Raw genomic sequence first — 17,860 nt, 5'->3', positions numbered from 1 at the left:
ATGCTACCAACAGCTGTGTAAATATTATGATCAATAAATATCACACAAGCCAGGCACCAAAATACGATTGGCTCAAAGAAACAGGAGCAATTATTTTGTTGTGGTTCAAGTCTGGGTCATTGCCCATTGTAATATTTTTAAAAAACCTCAGAATATCTGTATTTATAGTATGCAGGATATTTCTTCCTGCATTTAAGCTTTATTCTGCGTTTTAAAAAAAACTGCATACAAAGTTTAAACGCACTTTGAGAAGCCACACTGTGAATGTGAATGGGTGTAGCAGCCCATGAAAAGAGTGACCCTCTCTGACTGACTGACTGTCAGACTGACAGATTAACTGAGTAGCTCCACCAAAGTACTGAAATAACCTTTATATTACTTTCTTATGCACCAACGTGTGTGAGTATGAACTACACCGTACAGGCCATCCCTCATGTTGGCTGAGGTCACCACAGGATAAAGATGGGTCATTGCTGGGTGAGTTGGCAGACTCAGATAACCAGGTCTGCGGACCGCTCGCTTCCAGACAAAGGACTGTTATGACATTGGCAATGCCAGAGCAATCAAAATATTTACCAATTACCAGTCTTCTGGTACAATGTAAATGTATCTGTTGAGAGTGAAGCATGCATACACAGATACACACAGACACCACACACACATTTTGGAATGGTTCAGACTGGTCACTGTTCATGCTGGACGGTATTAGCTCCCGCTCTTGGCCATCACTGTGGTAGCTGTACTCTGTCCTAAACCACAGTTTTATTTCAGTATGTTTCTCTGCTTGCCGAAACACTTTCCATTTACTGACAGGCAGTACCGGAAAGTTATGGTTACCATCTATGGATGACCGCTCTAGGCAACTGAAGGCCATTACTGCATTAACAGAAACATGGGGTGGGATTGGATTCTAAATACAGACTCACCCTAACAGAGAGGCCCAAAACTGTCTGAAAAAACCGCTCTGCCTTTGGCCTGCTGAAGCACACATATACCTACCAGCAATTTAATACATATTTTATACATTTCCTGCAAGATGTAATTGTAATTTAAATGCTGTACTGAAGCTTTAATATCAAAAACACTCAGGGTTTAGTCAGAAAAGATTACAAACAAAAAGGATATGAGCTTTATTAATCAGAAACAGGATGAAGACAGGTATACCTGTTTTCAATTTAACAAATGTAATACTTATAACTCACAAAGCATGAATTGCCTGGAAAGTACATGAACGTACCATACTCAACATCTTTTTCACATTACACAAAACCCAAAACTCATCCCATTGCTTGAATTCGATTAAATTCTACATCATGGTGACAGATGTGCAGGTTACACAATGTGATCAATGTACAGTATCCTAAAGCTCCAGTCCAGGTGGGCTTTACACAGTCCATTCCCAATGCACTTGGTTTGAACAGGACACAAATTCCAGTGAAAGTGGAAGTTTTCAACATGCTGTGCAAGTTATGTGGAAGAAAAAAAAAACCCATAAGACCAGGTTTAATGCATTATTCCGAGCTGACAGGTGTGAGTTGAGCGACTGAACGACCAACTGTTCCAGCGCAGTCCCACGGCAAAACCAGCGACTGAGGTCACCCGTCTCTCCTGCTAACCGGCGACCCCGGAACGACCCCCTTCCTCGGAGCACGTAGCAGCCGTCGCCCGCGAGCGGGGGGGTCTATACCAGCCTCGCGGCCCCAACGCGCAGGTCCTCTCCTCCCAGCCCGCGCGGGCTCCGGCAAGGCTGCTTCGTGTCACTCACGGCCTGGCGGCGAGCAAAAACAAACACGCCGCCCAAAGCCATTTCCTCTTTTCACGGCTACCGCGCAACGTCTCGACGTGAAGCGCGTGATTCGATTAGACAGCAGGTATAGTGGACCATTCCTGCGACAGCTTCCATGAGAAGATCGATTACTCTGTTTCTCTGAGACCAGTTTCCACGTTTTAAACGCTCCTGAGATCACAAACATCGTCGTACTTTGAGAGAGTAAGTAAAAAAAAAAGGATTCTTAAATCAATTTAACCACCACGAGATCTACTCATCTCATCACCACTCCAAAAATGTAGCAAGAGGAACAGAAGGTCCTGTCAAATGGACCAACAGTCCACTGCCATCCAAGAGATTCGGAAAAGAACGAATACACATAATGTGTAAGAACGCCCACATAATGATAGCCACTGATAGCTATGCTGAGATATGCCCTTAGAGCTGTGACCAAACCAAAGCCAGACCACAGCCCGACCGTGCCTAACCGCAGCATAACCAGGCCACACCCACAGCCTAACAATGTCCAACTGTAGCCTAATTATGCCTAACCTGAACCAAGACATAATTTTATACTTCATTGCCAATCTGAGCTCATTACACATACAAGACAATGCAGATACTCTGTAGCCTGTATTAAGTCAACACTTAACTTTGACAAACAAGTAAACGTTTTACGAACTCAGTTCAGCAAGCCTATTTTAGCGCTAGGTGAACTTGACGAGTTGTGTGATGACAAAATAATTTTCTAAATAGCACTTAATTTGTAGTCATAGTTAAGGACAAATAGTCAATATCAGCCGATGTCTTTTTCACTTAATAAACAAATGAACTGCAAGAAATGCGTAAATGAGAATTCGCTTCCCATCGATGGTGGCACCTCAACGCGTCATGAACAACAGAGGCAAATATGACAGTGCTTGTGCGCAGGCTATTTGAACAGATAACAGACAGCCTTCGGATTCCAGTAAAACCCCAGAAAAGTCCGGAATAACAAGGGAAGGCTGGTATCGCAGAAAGCATGTGGTTATCAACATGAGCCGAGGCTGTGTCAGGGATGTGGAAACACATCCCTGTGTTTGTGTGGGAGGTCTTAATAAAGAACGCTGCTATCAGGGCTTTACTGAAATGTAAAGTCCCTGAGAGCCAATTTGATGGGTAAATAAAACAAGTGCTTCCCATTTGTTCAGTATCGCTCGCTCAGATACCGGCGGACTAATAGCCCACACACCACAACTATGCGTCCGTACCCTTGAAATGCGACAGACCGCATACCGGCTTCGGTATTCACTGCAGAAAACCTGCTCCTCAAACACCTGCTGTTTGAATCACCAGGATTTCATCACAAACCACAACATTCGGTCAACAGAAAGTGTAGCTACTGTAACAGGATTAAACCGCCATTTAGACTTCACTCCACAATGTAGAAGGATTAAACACAGTCATTCAAACTTCACAATCTAACAGGATTAAACACATTCATTACAAACTCCACTCCACAATCTAACAGGATTAAACACAGGCATTTAAACTTCACTCCACTATCTAACAGGATTAAACACAGGTATTTAAACATCACTCCATCATCTAACAGCATTAAAGCACAGGCATTTAAACTTCACTCCACAACAGGATTACTGCACATGTGAGTCAATTTAACTCCATTATCTAACAGATTACATTCAAGGTGATTTAAACTCTCCCCCACATTCTAAAATGATGACAGAATAAGTATTTAAAATGAAACAGCTTTTTATAACACTGTGAGGACTGGAAGCTTGAAGATTGACAGACCTAGTTGGCAAATACAGTAACTAGATTTGGATATCTCCCCATTGTTATACACAGTTGCAAAGACAGTAACTAATGGATTAAATTCAAAATGACAATTAGCAAAATGGTGGCCTAAAGATGCTCAATAATGCCGACATGCTTAGTTTTTCCAGCTGAAATGCCCAGCAGTGAAGACCTGCTCTTTCACCTTCTGAAATGGACAGTAGTGAATACATGCTGCTTCACGTACTGAAATGCACAGCAGTGCATACATGCTGCTTCACCTGCTGGAATGCACAGCAATGCAGACCTTCTGTTTCACCTGCTGAAAAGCAGATAAAAAGCAGTTTAAGGAGATGGATGAAAGAAATGACACTAGGTGGGAAATGGTCATCCAGAGCTCTATAAAAACTGTGGACAGAAAAGTTCCACAGAATAACTACTGGCGCAAAAACAAACCCAGTCAATTTCAGCACCTGGTGTTTGGGGAACGGCTGAGTTTCTCAGTATGTCTGACTCGCGAGACATCTTTTTCCCCATGGGGTTTGGGCTGGCGAGAGGAGCGGTCTCCTACATCTCTAACATGAAAGACATCTAACCAATCACAGGCCAGGCAGGGAGCTAACCAAAAGTAATCTGTCCCTTTCAAGTAAAAGTATATCAAATTTTACAGAACTTAAATGAATGCCCTCCAGTGCATTTAGTACTGTATATGGGAATGGAACATGAGCTGACAAACATTTGAAAGGAATCTCAAAGCTCACTAAAACCTCACTCCAGTTACGACTAGATAAGCTTGCAGAAAACGTGACTGACACAAAAGAGGTACAGTGAATTGTGAATGTAAAAAGATATTCTGAGATATGAAAAGATAAATATGCAAATACTTCAATAGTACGTATATAGTGTATTCTTATTTTTTTATCTTGTGCTATGCATAAAAGCTCTAATACATGAATGACAAATGAAGAAATTTCTGATAAAAGTCATCACCACTTTTTGTCATAAATCATGCACATTATCTCCATTACCCTTACTGTAACTACCATGCGGATTACAACTTTCAAAGCCAATGTTTCAATTTACCAGAATAAACCCATGTCATAAATCATGATCAAAGAAAATCTTTTCTCTACTCTGCACATGTTCACATACTGCTCCATTCATAGGATTCATATTTCTCAGGCAGTAATGTACAGCCAGTCTTAGAAACACCCCTGGATTCACAGTATGTAAGGACACTGATGAGGTCTCTCCTTCTCTCTCTGAGTCTCTCTCACACTCACATACACACACACACCGCAGGGATTTAAGAGAGACCGGTGTCCATGCTGCGCCAGTGACCTGAGCGAACACCAGGGGGCAGTATAACCCACTGAGGTTTTTAACTCAAATAACCTGTACAAGGTCTGGCCGGCTGTCAGTCGCTGTTTGCAAAGGCTTCAGGTGAGAAATCCAGAAAATACACAGGCCAGGGAAAAAGACCGTAACGTAAAAAGCACAGTGTAAACAGAGACAGAGCTTCAGTTACCACAACTGCCTCACGGCATAATTTTACAGGCAGAATTCAGCTCCTGTAGCCTGTAGTGTAGGGTAAGTGCTAAATTATACTGCCATTAAAGGAACTTTACTGATTTAAAACATCCCCCCAGTATTAAGGCTGATAAAACAGCCAAACAGCCATAACTAAATAACATATTAACTATGCCAGCTTTTGTTCATAACCATTCAATACTGAGCACACTTCTCTGCATCACAACTGCAGGTGACAAAACTGTCCACTAACACAGCCTCTATCCCAGATAGGGTACAGGAAGTGACATCATTAACAATGTGGACGTAGGCTACACCTGTGCTAGGGGATAGGATAAGGGGGACTGTGTGTCCTAATAAATGGCAGCAAGGAAGCAATCTTTCTTTCATATACCCCATATATGCATGCAAACTGTGCGTGTGCATGTGCATAACACATGCCAAACACAGAGAGAGATGTTTGTTGGCCATCTGGGTAGTTCACTGTGTAACCAGGGGGTTCATTGCTGCTGTGGTCTCTGCATCAGTAGCACGAGCCCACCCTGCGTCACACCTCGAATCCAGGGTCCCTGAAGAGGAGCAGAACACAGAGCACGAGCCGTTCAGCCAATCGCTGGGCAGACAGGGAGCCATCCGAACAATCAAAGGGCAGACAGAGAGCGGGACCAAAAGCAGTAGGACCCTTTCGCTAAAGTGCAAAGTGATCAGATTTCACTGGCTCACATGTGGTTCTTTCAGCACATCAGTGCCGTATAGGAACACAGAACTGAGCTCACATTCAACAGGACATTGAAAAGCTCAGCCGGTAGTCTGTGCGCGTGGGTGGCACAGCAGTACCTCAAGAGGAAAAAAAACTTGCAATTCCAAAATACAAAAAAAAACAATAAATAAATAAATGAGTCAATAAAAGATTTACTCACACACAGTTACGTGTTTTACCAGCGTTGTCATTCTCATGAGCAGAAGGCTGGGGAAAGAGAATATCAAAAGGCTGAACCTAAATCCCTCTCCATAACATTGCTGAGCACTTTATGAAACCCAATATTTAGGCAATGTATTATGGCTTTATTGCTCTCTCCGAAGGTCCAGCAGTAATATACAGCCTCGGACCCCACAACGAGTGGAGAGGACGACTGGGAGCAGACAGTAAATTACTTAGGCCCGTCTATGTGTGTGTTCGCATTTTGGCAGTGAGGAGCTCCTGAATAGTCTAGGCTTGGCTTTTTGCTCACCTGACTGAAACCCATACGACAACATATCTCTTCGGAAGCAGCCTCCGCTGACAAAGCACACGGGGAAGCTTCCTGTCACGGCTAACGTTACAATGTTGAGGGGTGCGTCCGTCACGATTAACATTAAGATGTTAAGGGGATGTGACAGGTACATTCTCCTTCGGATGGGAGAGGGGGGGTTTCATTCTTAGAGATCCAGCTTTAGGAAACAAATTCTCCACTGCATAAGGAAGTGCAGCACTGAAAAAGACCACCCATTCAACTTCAAAACTGAGCCAAATTGCTCAATTCAGGGCCGTGAACACGTTTATGATGGTGACGTCATTTCTGTGTGCTTGAATGCCAGAGGGTGAGAAGATGACAGGTGAGAGATCACTCACACCGATGTGCAGTTATGCACAGGTATGCTCAGTGAAGCAACCAGGCAGTTCAGAATCAGGGCCTAGTTTAGCATGAGAAAGAATACAGACAGACAGCAGTTATTCCCGTTAACGTCTATTATTTTTATTAAATAATAAGGCTCAGGATATGAAATATGAAATCAAACAGGAGGACTGATGTGGAGAGAGGAAAAAGTCAAATCCCCAAACACATTTTCTCGTGCTTGGACCATTTAAGCTCTCCAAGTGGCCTCTGACATCTAGACTTGTAGGAATAAACCTTCTGAGAATTACGCCAGAAACACATTCAGAAAGCTTTCAAAATTGAAAACAATTCTTAGCCAAAAGTTGCACACAAGAATATGCCATAAAGCTGCTTAAAAGTAACTCTTATCAAAGAACCGGACCAGTTCTTAGGAGTACCTTTAAGATTCGCTTTACAGTTTTGAGAGATGCATTAAATGACATAAAATGAGGGTTTGAGAATGAAGTTATTGGCTTCTCAAAACTTTCACACAGAGCGACAATTCACACATGAATGCCAACGCACAACCGAAGCAGGTGTTACAGGAAGACAACTTTCCCTGCATGACCTAGCCTACCTGATTCACCTGACCTACCTGTCAGACATCATGCTATGAGCATGAATAACTATGAATCATGATGACAGCAACTACAAAATAAAAATTATTTCTTTCCTGCAGGAGAATATATACTCGCTAACTAGCTTGTTACAGTAGATAGTAGGTAGCTAGCAGTAAACTAATGCAACTGGTAATGGAGGTTACGTTTGCTAACTAGCCATTCATTTTTTTCAGGAAGGTGTACTGCCAGCTAGATCTTACACATTTGATTGTTAATATTAAACCTGAAGGACAGACAGGTCAGGAAGATCATGTAGTAATACTGGAAATGAAAACGCAACTGTTTTTGTTGGACATCCTGGACTGGTTAGGAAATCAATTAATCTTTTCACTGTGTGACACAGAAACAGCCGAAGTGTCTGAGTCACAACTCTTCAACTGACACTTGGACAGCCCTACAGCGTCACTGACGATAAGTGTGTTATTCTTACTTCCAGTAGCGCAGTTACACAATTATCCTGTTCTTTCCTACATAAATATACAGGAATCTTCCTATACTTGAGAGCGAACATTCGCTATGAGTGGTCTTATACATGTGAACCCAGGCCTCTAGAGGTCAAAGGTGAACAAGCCGAAGAGAAAGTCTGGCTTCCCGCTTCCCCTACTCAGAGTCTGCAGCAGTCCAGGGTCAGAGGTCAAACGAGCGAAGCGTGCCCCCCTGGACGAGCACCTGTTGGCCGCACGCGCTGACAAGACATCGCCTCCGCAGTGCTCCGGCTCCTTAACCTAGCTATTCGGAGTCATTAAAAGCTACAACCGTGTAAAGCACAAGACACGCCCCCTCATCATCCAAGAACAAAGACGCACTTTAAAAAAAAAGATCTTAATCCGCCTCAGCGTTTTACGGTGAATCGGCATACCAGAAAACCCTGCAGCGGGGAAACACACACCCACAAGACCATCTGGGAGAACATCTCTCAGGTTTGTGGTTTTTTTTAATGCTTTTCAAAGGAGAAAAAAAAAATACCTTCAGGCTAACTTTACGACAGAGATTATCGCGCAGCGCGAGGGAGGGGTAACATTTTTCCCTTCACGCGATCGTTTTTACCGAAATGTTGCGTCTACTTTCCATCAGGTGCGCGGCGTTGGTTCCTGTGTGGAATTAGCAATATTCACATTGGCTTTAATGAAGTGACTGCATACAGAGGAATGCAGTTCCTGCCCCCCCCCCCACCCCCCTTCAACTCGATAACAGAGCTGTCTGTTGTTTTCATTTTACTGTGGTTTGGTTTTGCTCACTCGTTTTTCTGACTGTAGTCTTTCATCTGCTGACTGAGTCTCGTAAAAGATGCCTGAAGGCAAGGCATTTTGGTGCAGTAAGCCTGGCATTAACATTACTCTGTATTTAACACAGTCTTTCTCACCAGAGCACCACTACCAGCGCCTTTTGCCTCTAAGTCACGGAGTATCCAGGACAGTAAAACGGCCCTTTAAGTGACGAGGCAGGCTGCGGTATCCCTGTTCTGATTTAATTACAGGCCAAAATAAACAAATTCCACGGGCCTAATTTTGTTCGGCGGATCTGCTGCGCGCATCACCTACACTGCTCTGTGAGAGTGACAGTCACAAGAGTGACAGTGCTGTGTGCTCACGGGTTGTCCGTGAGAGCGTGCGCGCTTGTACATACTTTACATACTTGCGTGCATTGTGTGTCTACACTCACACTGTATTTACCTGAGTGTACAGTATGCGTGTGTTTGTGCGTGCACTTGTGTGTGGGTGGTGCGGGGACGAAGCCGTGTCAGTCATACCAGATTGATGAGCTGGGTGTGCACGATGTCCTCCACCAGCGCCGCCGTCTCGTGTAGAGGCCTGCGGGCGTCTCCCAGAGCAAACCTGCGCAGGACAGACAAACAAGCGCTGCTGCTCGATAAACGCCAAACACTGCGGAACGCTAAACAGCACAGAGCACTAAAAAACGACAGAACATTAAACATTACAGAACACTGCTAAACATTACGGAACACTAAACACTGCAGAACACTAAACGTTACGGAACACCAAATGTTACGGAACTAAAAACGACTGAACACTGAAGATGTAACTACAGACACTAAACATCTCCCACAGTAATTATTACAATAGCATGTGGACACTGTTTCATATTACATTGACAACCTATACAAGGCAAATCTACTGCATTTGTGCATTGGATCTTGACAAGCAGCTAAATAGAGGGAAAGAGTGGGAAAAAAAAATTTAAATTATATTTTCAGTAGCAATCCAAGACTAACTGCAGAATGGCATCATATTCCAATAACTGACAGTACCATCGGCCTTAATTCCAAACTTGTGTGAGAAGCGCAACTGATATAAAATTACTTTACAAACAGAAAATTCTAAGTGTTTTGCATTCTATTTTTCTTCAACACTTAATATTCTCCACGGAAAGACGGACTCATTCACAGAGATCACTTTGCTGCATCATAAACACGCAGCATCAAAGGCTTTTTTTTAAAGAAAGGAGTCCATAAAAGGCCCGAGAGAGCGCATAAAGGAGAAAACAAAAGAACCCGAACGCAAAGCCAAGTCGGGGCATTTTTGTGGCTGCGCAAAATGAAAAGGGAGCCGCGTCGTTAGGAGGCGGCCATTTTAATGCCATGTTCAGTTGTTCCTGGGAAGCCGCGTATGCAAAGCATCTGCGTTTATCGACAGCTGATAACGTGACAGGGCTCACAATAAACGCCCCTCAGTGCTTCCACTCGATCACATCAAAGCGCCCTTTTCACTGCGACGCGTGGAAAAACAGAACGCCATAAAAGCTTGTGAAGAAACTCCTCTCGCACGCGAGGACAACTGCGGCCCCTTCGCATGAGACCGTGGGTGGGTACGATAGGCAGTATGTTCCAGGCTAGGTATAGTGTATTTAGGTAGGACTGGTGACTAGTACAGAGGGTAGGTGGAAAAGATGATTTGGGGGGAGGAGGGGTGTGTTGGTCAACTGTGGAAAGAGGTGGGAGGCAGGGAAATGCGGTATCATCAGTCTGTTTCTTTTTTCCCCTCTCGTAAATCAAGGGTACACTCACGGTGAGGATGCAGTTTAGGAGGGATTGTGCAGGCGTTGCCATGGAAACCACAAAGGAGATGGTAAATGTGACAGGTCACGCAGAATGGACTCAGTTACTGAGGCCGACGATTCAGAAACTCCCCTCGATTTGCCTGGAGCTGGATATTTTAAATGTTACAGAAAGACAAAATACCACATCGTACAGGCCCTCCACATTCACAAACCCGCATGGCAAGCAAGCACTCTGAATTCACAAACCCTCATAGCCAGCAGGCTCTCCACGTTCACAAACCCTCATAGCCAGCAGGCTCTCCACATTCACAAACCCTCATAGCCAGCAGGCTCTCCACATTCGCAAGCTCGCTCAGCTAGCAGGTTTTCCACATTCACAAACCCGCACAGCTAGCAAGCTCTTGACAATGACACAACCCAGAAAGCGAGCGAGCTTATCTCCTTCGGGCAAGTGAAGAAAGGATTTATAACTGAAACAAGCGGAAAGTCTGGGGGGGGGATATGTACCGATATAGCAACCGGATAATGGATACATATAGAATTAATTCCTAGCCAGCTTGGTAGACAGAACATTCCTTTATGTCAGATCTTACCCGTTTCAAGTAACTTTAGCCGACACACACACTAACTCATTTGAGACCAAGCTTATGAATGAAATTACATTTGGCTCCAACATAACTGACAGGCATGATCGCAACAGTACTGTAGGATATTCACCTGTTAGATTCACAAATTAACAGCCAGTGGAAGTCAGTTTCTCCATAAGAGAAGTAAACAGACAAAAACTTACCTCACTTCACGGCTAATAACATAGGGATTTAACTGCTGGGTGTCTGGATCAGCACATTGTGTATAATCACACTCCTAACGTTAAAAATACACACTAAACACTAATACACACTAGTACACTAAACATTAGGAGGCATGAGCTGTTTAAAGTAATTTGAGATCTTTAAAAATGATCTAAAGTGGAAGCAGACCATGCTAAACATGATTATCACAGAAGTGGGGTCTCCAGATTAACACTGTACAAGAAGGACCGCAGCTGGTGCCTGTTAATCATTTATCTCCCTTTAAATCTAAAAGCCTGATTGGCCAGAATGGCACTGCATCAAAACCCGTTCTGCCTTGTCAAGAGTTTTTGCCCTTGTGTTTCTGTCTGGGTAATTGCACAAAGTTCTTATCCATAGTGCTTCCATGAAAACTGTCACTGGTAATAATTTCAGTAAAGACCACTCAGTACGTGGGAAAAGAAACCACTGTGCTTGCCTGTAACTGAAAAAAAAATCTTCCATTTATACATGACAATACATGTATTATGTGTTACATAAATATCATACTATAAAGGTTATTCTAGCACTGTGATTCGCAGTCATTTGTATCTGGTGTGTAACCAATAAAAGACAGCAAAACCATTTCCTTTAACGGACTCAGCTCCACAGTTTATTGACTCTCCCCCCAGGAAATGACATGACACTCACTGCCTCATAGAGCGCGCTGTAAAAATATCCTCGCACAGGATCCTTGGACTGATGAGCACACGGAACTGGCTCCTCAAATAAAAATGTCAGGAAAACCCAACTGGCTGCACGTCTGGCTCAAAATGAAAAATGCCGTCATCGCCGCTACATTCATCAGCGTTTCCCAATATTTTCCATGGAGTGCGTTTTGTGCCTCTGTTATCATTACATCACACCCTTTAGAGTTTAAGCCATGCTAAGGGCACAGATTATGTCCCGGAGGGCAACAGAAAGAGGAAGAGACAGAGGCCAGAAGCAAAACAAAATAAATCATTTTCCGCCCCCTTTAAATGACTTCTGGGACACCAATGATTCTCGTAAATTAATTTTGTTTTTTGACACTATTTCCTTATCCACTCTTACGCTGTCCACTCTGTTAGCGAAGATGGTTAGTGTTTCTTTGAAAACAAGCTTTTGGTGCTACAGTACTAGCTTCAATACCTTAAAAGACACAGGTTTCATGTTGAAACAGATTTGCCAAACTTCAGTCTGTTTATAAAATTCACCTTAAAATATCTCTGTGAAACTACTTTATAGGCGGAAAAATCCGACGCATCAGCTGTGCTGTGGAGGAAAGGACCATTTAACCCAATGAGACCTCTGAGCAATGAAGGGACTAGGATGACAAAAAGGCATTGAAAAGAAAAAGGACACATCTGCATACCATTCACACTATACACAGCTGAATCGCTACTTAAAGATTCAACACAAAGATTCACAGATTCTTGAAACCCTGTGCAAAAACAAATCCCTGAATTTCCAGTACACACTGATTTCTGAATATTTGATCATTCGTGAAGGTTAACACATTACCTCATGATTAGCAGGGAGTGTGCAGTATTAAGCACACAGCACTCTGTGTTAAGTGAGCATATTAAAATAATTTGTGCACCTACAATACAAAGTACAAAGTGAACAGGACCACCCTGATCTACGTTTGATGTCCCCAAAGCTGATGTGTAGGAGGGAACTGCCGTTCAAAAGGAAATATGCATGGCACATGGACTCCCCAACTCCCCTCTGAAACAACTCTCCTACGCGGCTTCCTGTATTTACGTTTTTATTTAAGTTACTATCCATGCACACGGGTTGTCTGCTGCACATAATGGCTGGAGCAGAGGCAAATATGTTACCTGAAATTAGACTCCTAATTCATCCCAAAAGTATGGATGCGAGGACAGATAGATGTTCCCTGAAATATATCTGTCGAAATGGCTGTGTAACTCAGAGGAAGGCCAGTTACTGCTCTGGAGAAATAACTATATTGAGAGTAGTGCTGCATTCAAGACAGAAAAATGATCATTTTACCAGCAAATGACCAACAGGGAGCTTAAGTCACACGGACGTATAAACAATTTACCGCACACCCATGCCTATCACCTACCGCAACTGCCGAAGATGGTAAAAACCTTAGCTGTAAATAAACATATCCACAGTACACGTACTAGCATGTGTTTTCTGGTAACAAATCACAAGAGCGGCTAAACCGACTCCATGAAAGACAGAATTTGGCTCCTCAAAGCCGGATTGTGAAGATTGCTCCAATAATCCTGTCGACTGGCTTTTATTACGTACTCCTTTCATTTTTGTCCATCAACATAAATACATTTTTTGAAAGTAATGGATCCAAAGGACTTCTGAGAAAAATCTATCATTGATTCCAGGTTGCATCAAGCGCTCTGTGTGTTCCGTCATTAGAGGACTCCTCCAGACTGACCAGCGGGGTCCGGCGACGGTTGCTGTTCCAGACACGGGCGTACTGGACGCCGATCAGAGGGATCCCCCACTGACAAGCCAGGACGCAATTCTTTCTGGTCTCAAAAAAGTCCCCAAAATACTGTAAAGCCCCGTTTACGAGGGAATAAGGGGAATGCTCTGTTTTCCCCAGTAAATGTGTGGAAACTTTGAGGAAAGCAGTTAGGGGATAGGTGAAGACATGCGTCAAGCATGCTTAATCGTGTACACAGGAAATAACACTGATTCATCACAAGTAGTAACATTTGTGCTCATTAGAATTCAGTTTGCTAGAAACTAACGAAGAGGGCGATGTTCAGGAAATGTCACCTCCTCATTTGCTGTAACGTTAGTCGTGTTGCAAGGAAGAATTGGAAAGCCATGTCAGCTAGCATGCTAGCCAATACTGGCAGTAAAAATAATGCTCTGAAAACATTCACATCAAAACCGTGATTACTAAATTCAGTATCTAATGTTAGTCATTACTCAGCAGGTACTGCCCCCAGAATCAGGACATAAGAATGTTGGATGATAAGAACATGCTATTCAGCCCCTCTAGCAACTCATGATAAGCAGCTCATATTCAGGTCTCAGCATCATACAGACAGGCAGACAGTCTCCCACACAGACAAACACACTCAGTTTAAATACTTTAAACAGCAACTAGTTTCAATACTGCACTAAACTCCATTTCCCAAAATGCACTCTGGTGATTTAGCCCCTGGTCTTACGCAAGTCTAAGGAGAAGGTTTGTAGCTACACAGGACCCCGCCTGGGCTGGAGGACCTGTGTATTTGGAGTGTGTACAGGAGACAGTCTAGGTTCTGCAGGGTGCACTGGGGTGTTCTGTTCCTGTGGTACAGTGATTATCTCTCTCAGCATTACAGAAGGCTAACACAAGGGCACACAGAGCAGTAGTGCCATTTGAATCATGTGAACACACGTTCTGAGCAGGGCAGTGACGAGAGGAAAATCAAGTATGTAGTGGCAACCCAAACACACACAGATGAATATAAGATGGCGGGATCCAAAAAGCATACAACAGGTATGTATTTTCATCCCAAAATTCCATTCGAGTTTTTAATCCCCCCCAGAGGTTGACCTTGAAGTTGAAGGGACACCGAATTCAACATTTCACGTGAGCAAGAAATATTTTAATGAACAGACATCGTACATTGCAGCGAGTAAGCCATCCATCAGCTTTAACTTCTGACCTCCGCTAAACCCTTCCACCGTGATGAATGAAGTGCGTGTGACTTAATAACCTGTCAAAGAGGGCAGACTCGATCAATGTCACTCCTGTACCAAACCCTAATGGAAACAGCCCCAACTGTTTTTTACATTATCAAAGCGTGACTGCAAAAAAAAAAAAACAGCGTACGCGCATCAAAATAAATAAAAACAGTGTATTAACGGCTGGGGAAATGGCTTAATTGCAGGGGATCTGTAAAATGTCACTTGCACAAGTTGTGATCACAGAAAGCTTTGCACATCAGACAAAATAAAAACAGAGACAAAAGAGAGCGACTTGACAGCTTCCATTTCTCAATTTTTTTTTTCCTGTCGAAAATATCCGTTTAGATATCTGCCAAGGAGAAAGATTTGCTTTCTCAAAATTTGCCACATCCCTTTTCATTACACAACTACAGCTGTGAAATAATCCACAGAAGAAAGAAAAATAGCTGTTCTTTTTTAAATAGATTCTGACAGTTATCCTCAAACACTCGCTTTATGCCAATTCATACATAAATATATTGGTGGGATTGCTTTATACTATACTGATCTCTGCTTTCTCTTAGGTGATCCATCGATGAATATATTACAACAAAACTCATTTTTGTAAAGCCAGATATATATTTTTTTTTATTAGTGGTGGTGGTGCTGGCAGTAGTAGAAGTGGTGGTGGTGGTAGTAGTATGCACATCAGCACAGTAATAGGAGAAATAAAGTTGGATATTGTGGTAGTAGTGGTGGTAGTAATAGTAGTAGCAGCATTAGCAATAGCAGTAGTAGTAACAGTTGTAGTAGACTTAGTAGTAGTATAAGTGGCAGTAGTAGTAGCCACAACAGTAGCAGTAACAGGAGAAATAAAGTTGGATAATCTACTAAAAAGGACTCCCAACTACCAACAGTAGCACTAGTTTGAGGCTCTGCTCCTTGACCACTAGGTCACACTGCTGATCTGCCAGCTACCGGAATGACAGGGAGAAGCTGAGTAGGTGGATGAGGGGCTGGGAGGGGCCAGCTCTATTCTCTAACCATGCAATTCATTATTAGTTATTAGTGGGTAATTGCACTGTGTACAATGAGAATCCACTATTACAAAACTTGTATTTGCATATGGGAGAGCTACGGTTAGAGGAGATTGTTGAAGTATAGGACGGAGTGTAGCACAGTGGGTAAGGAACTGGACTTGTAACCGAAAGGTCGCAGGTTCGATTCCCGGGTAGGACACAGCCGTTGTACCCTTGAGCAAGGTACTTAACCGAAATTGCTTCAGTATAGCTATATCCAGCTGTATAAATGGATACAATGTAAAAAAGTTGTGTAAGTCGCTCTGGATAAGAGCGTCTGCTAAATGCCTGTAATGTAATGAAGTATTTTCTTTTTTGAGTCTAATGTTCTTTAGTCTCTGCAATCGTGCACCTCTTGGCCACAAGCTCTGACGGTTATTGTTTTCAGCTTAAATCAGCACCCAAATGGGAAATGAGTTAAGCTTGTAATCAACTGCTCTAATTGATTAATTAAGACCAGAGTAACAAAAAAAACCAGAAGAGCCTGTGGCTCTCCAGGTCCAGGGTTGCAGACCCGTCTCAGTCTATCTCTTCTACACTGGTGTAAACTGTTAAATTGTAAATTGATACAGATATTCCGTAGCTTTGACAATGCAGCTGTATCATATATAGTAATGTGTTGATAAAATTATTTATAGAAATGCAGTGGAATTAAAAAGGCTTCTGGCAAACGTGTATTTCAAATACCTCTCTTCCTTGTAAAATCCTTTGAAACGCCGAACAGTAGAGTTTTTCTTCTTAAAACGCGGCCTTTGCAGTGCACCTGGACTGCAGCGCTGTTCCAGCTCTGTAGCGCAATTCCCCTTTTCACATAATCCTCCCAAGGGGAGAATCCCTTTATTGCGAACACATGTCGCCTACCTGCGGACCCCCGCCACTCTGGCAACCCCATAACCCAGGCAAAGTGGGTGATTATTGAAACGCATCGCTCCTAATCACATTAGCGCGGAGAATCAAAGGGGGGAGCAAACCCTCAAAACCATGACTGGCTACATCCCCAGGCTGGGTAGGAGAGCAGCCGTACCCCATGTGTTTTGGACTGAGCAGGGAGCGGGGGGGGGGGGGGGGGCGAGAGGCGGCTCTCTGTAAATTCAGAGAGCACGGGGGCGTCTTTGAGGAATTAGCGTGATTGATTAATGCAGCGGATCCCACACACATCCCAACCCCCGCCCATCCGGCTCGACTGTCAGCCTGTCCGCCTCCCGCCGAGGCACGGTCCGCTGGCACTCGGGAAACGACCCCGGAGCTTTCCTTTCACGTCCACACAAGACAGAAGAATGAATAGTGCCATACTTTCTTTACCTTTATTTTTTACTATCTTAATTAAAAAAGGCTGGACATGTATCGTATAAGTTTGCTCCTCACTAGTCTCCGTTTAATAAGAGAAGTCTCAATGTTTTCTTTTTCCCCCCCCTGGAATAATAGCAAAGGAATAATAGCTCAATTATAAAGCCATTTTGTACTTATACTATAATTCAGACTATTATGATTCATAAAGATTACTATTATAAATGTAAAAATAGTTATGGCATGCATTTTCTAACAAGAACCAGGGAAGGGAGCCAGCCAATATACGGTACTTATACTGATGTTGCAACTTTAAGGTAGCACTGTACATTGGATATGGTTGGAATACATACTGTATGCTGTGCAATTGATTGGAACAGTCATGAACCAGTAACAAATGTCCCTGCAAAGTAAATATTTGAAACTCCTAAAACAATAAAATAAACAAATGTAGAGCACCGCACCAGTACAAGACGTGCAGAACACAGCCATGCATACAGACATACCCCAACAGAAAGCTGGTGACCCCAACAGTGATCAAGACCGCAGTAAACGAAATAATGACCATGCAAGCTTCCAAAGACTATTTTGTCCAGATGCAGCCCCACACAGCACAGTTTCACATAATGACTGTCACCGCTAGCAAACAACCAGATCTGCTGATAAAGCACATGCA

The 17,860-nt window shown here is 43.2% G+C and overlaps 1 protein-coding gene and 1 long non-coding RNA gene across 6 annotated transcripts in view; both read right to left on the bottom strand.

The window, feature by feature from the left end:
- Positions 1–17,860, bottom strand: part of supt3h (SPT3 homolog, SAGA and STAGA complex component) — an 82,746-nt gene that overhangs the window by 23,323 nt on the left and 41,563 nt on the right. For 2 of the 5 annotated variants that reach the window (XM_064330739.1, XM_064330730.1), the window contains exon 3: positions 9,082–9,190. The exons of 1 other annotated variant lie outside the window; for it this stretch is intronic. In XM_064330739.1, the coding sequence (XP_064186809.1) occupies positions 9,082–9,190 (109 nt within the window). The remainder of the gene's footprint in view (positions 1–9,081; positions 9,191–17,860) is intronic. 2 more of the 5 variants (XM_064330755.1, XM_064330747.1) reach the window with 1 other exon arrangement.
- On the bottom strand, positions 1,103–9,071 carry LOC135252555 (uncharacterized). The gene is made up of 2 exons (XR_010329424.1): positions 5,995–9,071; positions 1,103–5,643 (listed from the first exon to the last, which is right to left on the bottom strand). It is a non-coding gene; the product is annotated as an uncharacterized LOC135252555 (long non-coding RNA).

Source organism: Anguilla rostrata, chromosome 1 (genome assembly GCF_018555375.3).
Source record: "Anguilla rostrata isolate EN2019 chromosome 1, ASM1855537v3, whole genome shotgun sequence".
In the NCBI taxonomy this organism is placed as follows: domain Eukaryota; kingdom Metazoa; phylum Chordata; class Actinopteri; order Anguilliformes; family Anguillidae; genus Anguilla; species Anguilla rostrata.
The sequence above is the reverse complement of the archived record's forward strand: the minus strand, read 5'-3'. Positions and strand labels throughout refer to the sequence as shown.